Source organism: Pangasianodon hypophthalmus, chromosome 13 (genome assembly GCF_027358585.1).
Source record: "Pangasianodon hypophthalmus isolate fPanHyp1 chromosome 13, fPanHyp1.pri, whole genome shotgun sequence".
Classification (NCBI taxonomy): Eukaryota; Metazoa; Chordata; class Actinopteri; order Siluriformes; family Pangasiidae; genus Pangasianodon; species Pangasianodon hypophthalmus.
Genome location: NC_069722.1, coordinates 18,627,112 through 18,639,453, shown reverse-complemented (window position 1 = coordinate 18,639,453; position 12,342 = coordinate 18,627,112). Strand labels below are relative to the sequence as shown.

The 12,342-nt window shown below is 38.3% G+C and overlaps 1 protein-coding gene across 5 annotated transcripts in view; it reads right to left on the bottom strand.

Moving 5' to 3' along the window:
- Window positions 1-12,342, bottom strand: part of septin9a (septin 9a) — an 87,653-nt gene that overhangs the window by 28,912 nt on the left and 46,399 nt on the right. Inside the window, exon 1 of one of the 5 annotated variants that reach the window (XM_026916481.3) lies at window positions 4,408-4,528. The exons of the other annotated variants lie outside the window; for them this stretch is intronic. Coding sequence (XP_026772282.1) covers window positions 4,408-4,492 — 85 coding nt within the window. The 5' untranslated portion in view covers window positions 4,493-4,528. Of the gene's footprint in view, window positions 1-4,407; window positions 4,529-12,342 lie in introns of those variants that run through there. 5 annotated transcript variants of the gene reach the window in all.

Sequence of the window (12,342 nt, the reverse complement as noted above, 5' to 3'; positions counted from 1 at the left end):
GCATAATACTCATTACCACTCCTAAGTTGATTATTTTCCTATATACAGCACGTCCCGAAGTGTTTCATTCCTTCAATATGGCAGCATTTTGTGAAAGATTACTTTATTTCTTTAAATTAATTAGGCATTACAGACATTTAACTGTTTACCGTTACATTTAACCTTGTGAAGCATCTGTGAAACGAGTGCCCTCTTTTTTTTTTTTCTTTTCTCTCTCTTGAAGTTAATAAGACAAAAAAAACACAGATTGTCATGTTACAGGAAAAAACAAAGTCCTCTGTCCTGAAGACTCTCCCCTGGCGGAAAACTCATTGACTGGTACAAAGTGCTGACACTGAAGACTCCTTCTGTAAATGTTAAATAAACATCTTTGTTAAACAATGGCAACTTTTAATCTGTTTATTATTAGACTTAGATTATGTGGGGTGTCTGCCATACGAGTCTCTGTGAATGAGTTGTTACGACAGAAATGATAACATATTAAAACAGGCACATTGAACCAAGGACCGTGGAGCTGTGAGACAGCAACGCTACCTGTGCCATCCATTTGCCTACTTCTGTAAATGCAAATATGTTTAAAAAATATTTGCATGCTTCTAAGGACACATGATTGGCTGATTAGATAACTGCATAAATGAGCATATATACAGGTGTTCCTATTAAAGTGGACAGTTAGTGTGTGTGAGCATATATATATATATATACTACACTACACTATGCTAAAGTTTATTGTACAAAAGCTTAAGTGTCATCAGTATAAAATTTAATATATTAAATTATATTTAGGCTAATGCACAAAATTTGCATGTGTGCACAAAGTTGTTATCTTTTCAAGATGTTTTATTATTTTCTGTTATATTATATTTTATGTTCATATTGCTACAATCACACATATCAGTAAAAGCTTCAATAAAAGAGCACAACAATTCCAACACTGGTTTAAAAGATCTGCTCAGATTCTCTGTTCCTTGAATACTGCAGTCAGGTTCAGGCTAAACCTGACATCTTGCAGGTTAGCTTCAGAGCACAAATTGTCAAGATAACTGATCTTGATTAAGTCTAACTCCTGTATCTGGAATGGAAAATTCTGTGTCTTCATCTTATGTTATCAGGCTAAATGCTGCTTTCTGGAACAGACTCCAGATGAGCGAACTAGCTCTGCTCTTACAAAAACAAACATAAAACCTCCTTTGATTGCTAGCAACTGATTAGCACAGCAAGTACATGACAATGCAAAGGAAGAATAGCTACGATGTGTCTTGCATTTTAGTTAACTGCTTTTTGGCCCAGAATGGTTCTCTCTCGTTCTCTGTAATGACGAAATGGCAGAAGCGCTGACAGATGATGATTTAGGAAGCTGGATTCTTGGTTTAAGACCCTTCTTGATGACGGCAAGGACAGAATTTGTCTTTGCTCCAGTACAGTCTGGCTGGTTCTGTAGGACAAAACAAACCTGTCATTCTTTTTAAATGTATAAATACTATATGTATTTCAAGACGTCTGAGCTTGGTTATAGATAGTAGTTCTCCTTTGCATTTAAAACTGGGCCACATCTCATGTAACCATGGAATGTTAATTTACTGCAACTTTGAGATTTGATATGGCGTGATTTTTTTTTCTTCTTGTGAGAAATTGTACACATGAGAGTGCTGCACATTCATGCCACCACTTTCTACCAGTCTAGAATGCAATACTCCATGAACAATAAACATCTGAAAGCCTTAACAGCATTAGAACAGCCAGTTGCTTCCTCTGTATTTTAAGGGTGAGATATGTGTGATGTGCTGAATGGCAGTGTAAAGAGAAGTAATGTATTTGTAAGTGATATGGGACACGCTGCCCATCAGCCTGCAATGTCAATAATTAACAATAAGAGGAAATGAAGATCAAAACTTGTTTCAGTTCTAAGGGTCGGTCACTGAGGCATCCTGACTGACCAGATGGTCAGTAACATGAAAAGCTGCATTTTTTGTCATTAAATTAAAAAAAAAAAAAAAAAAAAAAAGACAAGACAGGCTGGTGAGGGTACAACTGTTCATTCAGTGTTATAACAGAAGTGACTAACTTATCTCCCGAACATTAACATTAAATGGTTAAAATCTACAGTGTGTCATTCATTACATTCATTAAATAAGAGGAATAAACCACTTTGGGATGTGCTACAGTGTAAACCCATATGAGGATGGGTTCTCTGTTGAGTCTGGTTCCTCTCAAGGTTTCTTCCTATCACCATCTCAGGGAGTTTTTCCTTGCCACCGTCGCCCTGCTTGCTCATCAGAGACGTCACACACACACACTTCACTTTACTTTTGTTTGTGTAAAGCTGCTTTGAGACAATGACCTTTGTAAAAAAGCGCTATACAAATAAAAATGAATTGAATTGAATTGAATTTATAGGAAAATACTCAACTTCTGGGTGGTAGCAGTAACTCCGCCTCTCATCAGAACACACTACCTTGCTGTTGATGTTTTTCCTACAACAAAATGCCCCCACTGTGTTTTATTCCTTACTTATCTTAGTCATTGTTACAATAGCTGTCATCTACACACCTGTAAAAATATATACAAAATATCCTACTTGTTAGATGGTATTATTGTGGGAGTCTGGTGGTAGCATTGCTGCCTCACACCTCCAGAGTCCCTGGTTCGATTCTGAGCTAGGGTTACTGTCTGTGTGGAATTTCGCATGTTCTCTCCTCTGGGTTCTCCAAAAATATGCTGGTGTGTGGATTGTGTATGCAAAAAAAGTCCCTAGGTGTGAGTGTTTTAAACTTCATATTATGCAGCAAATATTTTGCAAAAATACCGATTGTGTAGTATTTTGGTTGACAATTAATCACAGATTAATAATGGCTAATTAATAATTAAAAACAGTGCCAAAACGTACATTTCTAATAAGTGCCATTAAACATAATTCAGTGGAAATTCATGACCTTAACCTATAATGAAATAAACATGCCACTTTCCATCACACAGAAGTGTAGCTGTTGTCCAGATGCATGCTTGGCAACAGCTGGAGATTTGATTACGTTATTATAATTAGCTTTTGTAATTTTTGAGCCTTTCCCAGTTGTGCTAGGGTCATACTATGGTGGTTACTAATAGGTTAAATGGTTTTATAAAAGTAGGCAACAGACTACAGCTTGCCATAGTATTTTATAGTATTTTAAATGCCAAATGTTTTACACTAGCCACTTGTAACCTGATAAATCCTAGTAAAATCAGGAAAACAGGTATGATGGAAATCCTCAAATTCAAGTTTGCAAATGCAACAAAAAGTAGAGTTTATGGTCTGTGTTCACACTGAAGAAGCAAGTAGACTAGCAGTGAAGCCAAAGCCACACTTCCTATCACATTACCACAGAACAGTCCATTGTGGTATGAACATGCTAATAAGAGTAACATCGTTCCTTGTATAGGTACACAGAGTATACTTTAAACAACAAAATGGCTGCCTCCATTCTGAGCTTTTTTGGATAATTATCCTGTAACTTTAGATTTATTTTTGTAGTCTCATTTTGAACCATGACACTACTGGAAAGAGTCAAACATGTGGACTGTAACATCAGAGCAAAGGCTGTGACATTAGACAGCTGCTCCATAGTTTATCACCCCATGGAATGTTGGCTATCTTTTAGACTCCCCCTGGACTGCAAAAAATAAATACAAAGATATGGAGTGAGTGAAGCATTACATGCTTATAGTGCTTGAACAATGCTAATGGACTGAGATATGGCCAGATAAAGGGACAGAGCAGAACACAGCTGGATGTGAAAGTCTACACGCTGGACAGGAGATGGCTCCAGTACAGTGCATGTGACGAAGTTACTTCACAGAACCCTGCGACAAAACTCACACTTGGGTTTGAAAATACAAGGCTGTGGATCAAAGTGAAAACCCCAGCAAAGAAGTTCTAACATACAGAGAGGAGGCGGTAAAGAAAGGTAAAATTACAAAGAATGCCAGGATGAGGAACTGCTGCCAGCCCTGTAACCTGCACACAGTAATTACAAGGCCTGGAGTGAAGGTGCAGACAGAGAGCTGTGGATGGGTGAAAAAAGAGAGCAGTGGAATCCAACACACCCCCCTCTGTCCCACACACACATACACAGCTTGCCACACCTCCCCTCTTTTCCTTATAGAGAAAGCCTAAATATCCATGCAGTGCTCAAAGAGAAAAGCAAATCTTACTTTGGATAAGAGAGAAACCTGACTTAATGCCAACAAACACGAGTCTGCACGTTCTTCACACATTCAGTATCCAGCTACCCTCTTCTCCAATCCACAGAAGCATAACATTTACAACCCAGTAGTTCAGGCAACACTGCAGCAGCATGAAGCAAGAGAAGGAGAGAGAAAGAACATGGAAGCTGGAGGGGGAAAATGTACAAGAGACTGCAAACTCACCCGTCTGCTCAGGCTCTATCCTCCAGTGTGAAACACAGTCAGAGCCACTCAGCCTCTCACAGGCTCCGCCCACTAGCCAGCTCATGTGAGCTGCTCTCTCTCTCTCTCTCTCTCTCACACACACACACACACACACACACACACACACACACACACACACACACACACCACTCCCCTCTTCACTTCCACAGGATGAGGAAAAAAAAAAGCTAGGATAGAGAGGAAGATAGAAGCTCTTTTGCAAACACAAACATACACACGCGCACACACACACACACATACTTTGGAAGTTCTCTCTTCCAAAATGTATCCCAGGGAAAAATTTAAAGAAAACAGACGAATCTCAGAGATTTCATGAAATCACAAAAAGTATATATAGACACACTAAATGAAAAGAGAACATGCATATTTGTGATGATGCATCAAATAAAACAATTATTGTAAAATTCAGAACATGGGATCAAAAAATTGAATAAATAAACCCTGAAACCTAAAAGGAGTGTCAGATAATAATAATAATAATAATAATAATAATAATAATAATAATAAACAGTGAGTGAATGAATAATTCATATTATTAATATTTTGTAATTCTTTTTGTCCCCAATTTGGTTACATGCCAATTCCCACAATCAGCCAGCTCTCCCCTTTCACACGACAACTACGAACCAGGGAGGGTTCAGGCTAACACAAGTTTCTTTCGAGACACATGAATCCAGTCAAGTGCATTTTTTTTCAGAAACTGCTTCTCATGCTGCGTCACAGGGCAGTGTAGCACACTCAGAGAAAAGCGCTATCCACCCCCTTTCACATACATTAACTCACAGATGGAACATTTATTTCTTTTCTGTGGCTGAATATAATCTTAAATGAACTTCTACATATGTATGACGGCACTATACAGGGTATACAGCTCTATTACATTATACCCGAGTAGGTCACAAACATAGTGAAGAGGAAGCTGTTTGGGATTCAACCTAACTTCAAGATGCCGGATTTTATGGGTAAGAAATATACAGCCAGGTCCATAAGTATTTGGACACTGACACAATTTCTGTAATTTTGCCTCTGTACACCACAACAATGGACTTGAAATGAAGTAATCAAGGTGTGATTGAATTGTAGATTTTCAGCTTTAATTCAAGGGGTTTAACAAAAATATTGCAATAACTGCTTAGGAATTACAGCCTCTATTTTCACAGGCTCAAAAGTAATTGGACAATTGGACAAAAAAAAAACTCTTTAAAAATAAAAAAAAAAAATTAAAAAAAGCCTGACCAGTTCTAATGCAAGATTACCAGAATGATGGGAAGAGAAGAGTATAGAAAAGGAAAGAAAGGACTCATGATCCAAAGTATACCACATCATCTGTCAAACATGTGGAGGCAGTGTTATAGCATGGGCATGTATGGCTCCCAATGGAACTGGGTCACTGATGTTTATTGATGATGTGACTGCTAACAGAAGTAGCAGGATGAATTCTGAAGTGTATAGAGCTCTACTTTCTGCTCAGATTCAGTCAAATGCTGCAAAGCTGACAGGACGGCGCTTCACAGTACAGGTGGATAATAACACAAAATGTACCACGAAAGCAACCCAAAAACTTGGAAATGGAATGCTCTTAAATGGCTGAGTCAGTCACCTGACCTCAACCCAACTGAGCCTGCTTTCCTTACTGAAGACAAAACTGAAGGCAGAATGACCCACAAACAAGCAGCAACTGAAGGTAGCTGCAATAAAGCCCTGGCAAATCATCTCAAGGGAGGAAACTCAGCATTTGGTGATGTCCATGGGCTCCAGACTTCAGGCTTTCTTTGACTGTAAAGGATTTGCATCCAAGTAGTAAAAATAATCTTAATATTTATGATTATTTTAGTTTGTCCAATTATTTCTGAGTCTCTGAAAATGGAGGGACTCTGTAAAAAATGGCTGCAAATCCTAAATGATTAATGCATTAATTTTGTTAATCCCTTGAATTACAGCTGAAAGTCTACATTTCAATAAAATCTTGATTGCTTCATTTCAAATCCATTCTGGTGGTGTACAGAGGCAAAACTGCGAAAATTGTGTCACTGTCCAAATACTTATGGACTTACTGTAAATCAAGCTAAATAACTATAAGAAAACATCACTGTTGGTTTTTGAGCTGGGACAGAAGTAACAATTAGAAACAATTGGACGACTGTGTTTAACAAACCAGATAAATAAAAGCACTTGTCTACCTACAGTAAAGTATGTGCTCGATACCGAACAAGGAAGCCACACCAATGCACAAACACATTTACACACACACATACACACACATAGATACAGAAAATATGGAACACCAGGCATGAAGCATCATAAAACTCATGCCACAACAATCTTGGAATCTCAACCAACTTCCTGTCTAGAAAAGGACCAGGGGTTTCAAGTTTCAACATTGTGTTTTATAAGGCAGCGCAAAAATGTATGCTTAAGATGTTTGGATAGGTTTACTGTGGCTTTCAGACCTAGTGTTCTGGTCCTCAGAGGGCACTCTGCTGTCTGCATTTCCCTTTTCTTCTCAGTTCCTGCTCAGTTACACTGTAAACTACTAAAATAACTTAGCAGCATCTCTACATTTTCAAGATAACAGTATGCCATACAATGGGCCTCATTTATTAAGGTGGATAAGAACCGATTTATCCGTAAATCTTTCGTAGGAGCATTTACACAAGAAATTTGGTATTCACGAAATTCCCGTAATTTCGGAAAAAATGTTTGTAACCTACTCGTGGTCCTGAGTGTGTGTAAATTTACACATAAGAAGACTAACTAATGTAAACTTTGAATGATCAGCTTTAAATATATAAATTGTGATGAGTTACCGAACTTTTATGTATGGATTACGCGGTCAAGTTTTATTAGCTTATGTGACTTATCAGCACTAAGTGACCGTTCTGGCATGTCTCAAGTTGCAATGTGGCACAGTCCCTAGCGTGCTGTGTGCCATCCTCAGGCTTACTATGACATAACCTGCTTTTCCAACGCAGCTTTGGGGAGGGTGCATTGGCGCAGTCTGACCGTCAGTCGCCTGAGACACTTTGCTTTGAATTAAAAAAAAGCAGTTTCCCTGTGTGATGTGCTTGGTGTCCAAGATCACCAGTCAGGTCCATAAATATTGGGACAGTGACACAGTTTTGGTAATTTTGCCTCTGTACACCACCACAGTGGATTTGAAATGAAGCAGTCAAGATGTGACTGAAGCGTAGACTTTCAGCTTTAATTCAAGGGGTTTAACAAAAATATTGCAATAACCGTTTAGGAATTACAGCCATTTTTTACAGAGTTCCTCAATTTTCACAGGCTCAAAAGTAATGGGACAAACAAATATAATCATAAATATTAGGATTATTTTTATTACTTGGAGGTAAATCCTTTGCAGTCAATGACTACCTGAAGTCTGGACCCCATGGACATCACCAAATGCTGAGTTTCCTCCCTTGAGATGATTTGCCAGGTCTTTACTGCAGCCATCTTCAGTTGCTGCTTGTTTGTGGGTCTTTCTGCCTTCAGATTTGTCTTCAGTAAGTGAAAAGCAGCTCAGATGGGTTGAGGTCAGGTGACTGACTCGGCCATTTAAGAGCATTTAATTTCCAAGCTCTTGGGCTGCTTTCACAGTATGTTTTGGGTTGTTATCCATCTGTACTGTGATGTTGTGAAGGGGTTGTTCTTCAATAAGAAAAGAATTCTGCAATCATCCACTTTAGTTGTTTTCTGTGGTCTCCCAGGCCTTTTGGTGTTGCTGAGCTCGCCAGTGCATTCCTTCTTTTTAAGAATGTACCAAATTGTTGATTTGGCCCTCCTAAAGTTTCTGCTATCTCTCTGATAGGTCTGTTTTGGTTTTTCAGCCTAATGATGGCCTCCTTCACTTGCATCAACACCTCTTTGGACGGCATAGTGAGAGTTCCCATGAACAGCTACCAAATGCAAATTCAACACTTGGAATCAGCTCCAGACCTTTTATCTCCTTAATTTATCATGATATAAGGAGGAAACAGGCCACAGCTGGCCATGAAACTGCTTATCAGTCAATTGTCCCATTACTTTTGAGCCTGTGAAAATGGAGGAACTCTGTAAAAAATGGCTGAAATTCCTAAACGGTTAATGCAATATTTTTGTTAAACCCCTTGAATTAAAGCTGAAAGTCTACGCTTCAGTCACATCTTGACTGCTTCATTTCAAATCCACTGTGGTGGTGTACAGAGGCAAAATTACCAAAACTGTGTCACTGTCCCAATATTTATGGACCTGACTGTGTGTGTGTATATATATATATATATATATATATATATATATATATATACACACACATACACACACACACACACACACATTTTTATTGCTATAGACGTGAGTCAAAATAACATTCACTAATAACAAAATAACATTCTTTTTTGCAGTTTATTTGGCATTTACATTCATCAACATACGCACGCAAGTATGAAGAAAATCAGTGGTTCCAAAACTTTTGTAAATTCAGCAGAAATGTTTTGTTCAGTTTCTCTTATGCACAGGAAGGCTACAATCTTTCCTTACTTGTTATTAACATTAGCCTTGTAGCAAAACAAAAGAAGCGAAATTCAGACATCAGACATGTCTTGGCTGATTGGCTACATAGGCTAAGTAGGAAATTGTGTAAATCTCCTTCTCTCTCAACTACCCCTTTTAAAAAGAGTGAAGGAGATAAGTGGTTAGGAATACCCAGGCATCTGCTTTACTGGATGAGTCCTCACGCTACCCACCCCCCGTCTGTTCATTTCCGTCCATTTACAGCTGCTCAAGTTTTTCCAGCTGTGTACTTCATGAGCTTAGAGGAAAAAAAAACAAGGGACACAAAAAGTCTTTCACTTGTACTCAGTGTAGTATAGTAATGATGTAGAGTATGCGTGTGAAAATGGCACATGTGCAGAAATCAGGCACAAAAGGGCCATCAGTATGAAATATGTTGTTCCCAAAGTATTCAAATATTCCTAACATTTGGGTCACAGTTGATCCTGAACTTATCCTGGGAACTCTGAGTGTAAGGCAGAGGAATAACCCTGCGATGGAAAGCCTCACACACATACTAGCACACACTAGCACATGCTAGCACACACACTCACAGACACAATCACTGACGCACAAACTTACTGACACCCACACACATATACTGACACTCACGCACACACTCACTCAGTGTTTCAGACTCACTCATAGACACACTCAATCACACAGTCTCAGAGCTGTGAGGCACCAGCACTACCACTACCACCTAATCTGTAATTAGCAGCCTGGCATTGTTATATTTTTCAAAATAATGATCACAAAACTTGAAGACATTTTCACAATACAGTAATATGTACTACAATATTTCATTTCAATTTCACAACGCACTAGCAAAACACTAGTGCCACAGAAAAAGCCTATAAACAACTGAGAGTTCAATAAGTTACCTTTCAGTGTGTGCAAAACTTCCTATCAGCTAGTTGGATATAATCTCACTACTGTTCAGGTCGCTAGCAAGTTCTGATGATATCTGCAATATGTAAGGAATAAAAACATGGTGCCACACGCAGTCATTGCAAAATATTCAGCTCAGGGTGGTAAGAGTGACTCCGCTTTGCGATTATTTTGTTGTTGATTTATTTTCCTATAACAGCACATCCCAGCACTCGTTTTATTCCTCTTATACCACATACATTTTACAATTACATTTTTTTTTACTTTGCTCTTTTTATCTATTTATAGTTCCATTTAATGTTGTAGAATGTCTGTGAAACAAGTTCCTGTTATCACTTATGTTACAGCATCTATAAACACGTTCCCTCGTTTTCTCTTGACATTAATAAGAGAAAAAAGCTTGTTGCTGGGAAACTAGAAAGCGCAGTCCCCTGTCCTGAGACGTTCCTATGACGGAACAATTTACAGCTTTACTTCTGACTGTTACAAAGCACTGACACTGTAGACTCCTTCCAAAAGATGTTAACTAAAAGTCTCCTTATAGACAGCTTAACCATATAACGTTATCATTTTTTCTTTGTTATAGAACACTTTTTTTTATTTATTTATACCTATTTATTATTAGGATTGGATAATGTGGTGCATCTGCCATACAAGTCTCTGTGAATTAACTGTTACTGTACTGAAATAACACTGGAACGAGCACATTATTACTCTTATAAAGAAAATGTTATTCAAGCCATATATGTTTTTTGCTCAACATTTTGTGATTAAGTGTGACGTGACGGTGCATTGAACTAGTAGTAGAGGATTTCGATCAGGTATACTGCATTCTCTGACCCTGAAATGATTCCATCTATAGTCTTTATAGACCTCTGCCACCTTCATTATCACTGTAACAACCTGATAACAGTTCTTGTCTTGAATGCCACCATAACCAATTATAAGAAAATTCACACAAACTTCAATGTCAAATATATTTTATGAGATTACAACATTTAAAAAAAAAATTCAACGTTCATTCACACTCCTACTGTGTTATGACTGAGTGTTGCAACTGGGTACTACTGCACTTTTGTTCAGTGGCACTAATAATCATAACCATAAAGAATATGAACTTTCACAGCCATATCCTACAAGACTTGCTGGTGTTTACATTTCTGGTGTACTTATTCATGCATACTGACTCTTCTTCCAGAAAGACCAGTGCCAACATCACGTTCAGGAACACAGCAACTGTTTCTCTCTCTCTCTCTCTCTCTTTCTCTCTAACACATGGATCACAAGCTGACGTGTCACAGCAGCACTCCAGCTGTGTTAGCAATGTGTTATGATGACACAGTAACAGCCCTCACGCACAGAAGGGCTGCACGAAAAACTTGTTTATTATCATTATTACAATAGTGTCCCTTGGTATAGTGTTCTCATAGCAGCCTGTAATGTGTTAATGAGTATGCTAAAAAAAAAACAAAAAGTAATTTTTGTTTATAGTATTAAGCTTTCTGAATAATCATTAGACGTTTCTGGGAGTGTCTTGATTATAGCAGTCTTTAAAAATTATGCTGACTAAGCAAATTAATCCAAGTCACAGACTCCAGAATGAGCCATTTTGTGAGCCAACACTAATTTGTCAGTTCGTGCTAACTGGGACAACGCAGTAGAACGAAACCACATAATCTCCAGATATCTTTTTTCTTACTGTGAGTTCCTGCCTGGGTGAGCTGTGGCAGGCCAGCAGATTGACCGTCTCAGAGGAGTGTGTTGGCACAATGGGCTCCTGGCTCCAAATGAAGCAAAGCTGGCAAAGGCATGGTCAGTCTCATCCGCCTATGCCAAAACTTAACAAAAGTGTACAGAAGGGCTGTCAAACATATGGGTCACAGGCCAGGAGCAAGCAGATAAAGGTTCTAATGCAGCATAGCAATGAATTTAGAATCGCTGTTCTAAATTAAAATCATCTTGAGGACCATAATTTGATTGAAAAAGATCGGAAAAAATAATCTGGTGTCTGTTATTCGACTAGGGGACAAAATAGAGCAATAAACTCAGAACCATACAAAAAAAAAAAAAAAAGTGAATGACACATTCTTCACAGTAATTCTTCACTAAAAATGTGACTGCAAACGTTTCTTTCTAAAAGAACTAATTTAGGGGTTTCACATATATTTTATATTATAATGCATTTATAATGATATATTTTAAGCTTCTGGGTAACAGCAAATAAGACAATGTGGATCCCAAAAAAAAAAGAGCTTTTTTCCTTGAAAGAGAGGGAGGGCTTAGGGTTAGCCCATTTATACCAGCAGACATGGATAAGAAGAGAGCCTTCCAAATCATATGCTCGGCGTCTTGTAGCGCGGCCCCACAGAGCCTCGACCCACAGCCAGAGGGACAGACACATGGCTGGATATACATGCTTGTGGCATTTGGCTCTTAGTTATTCAAATAAAAGCTGCATTCTTGTTGAAAGAA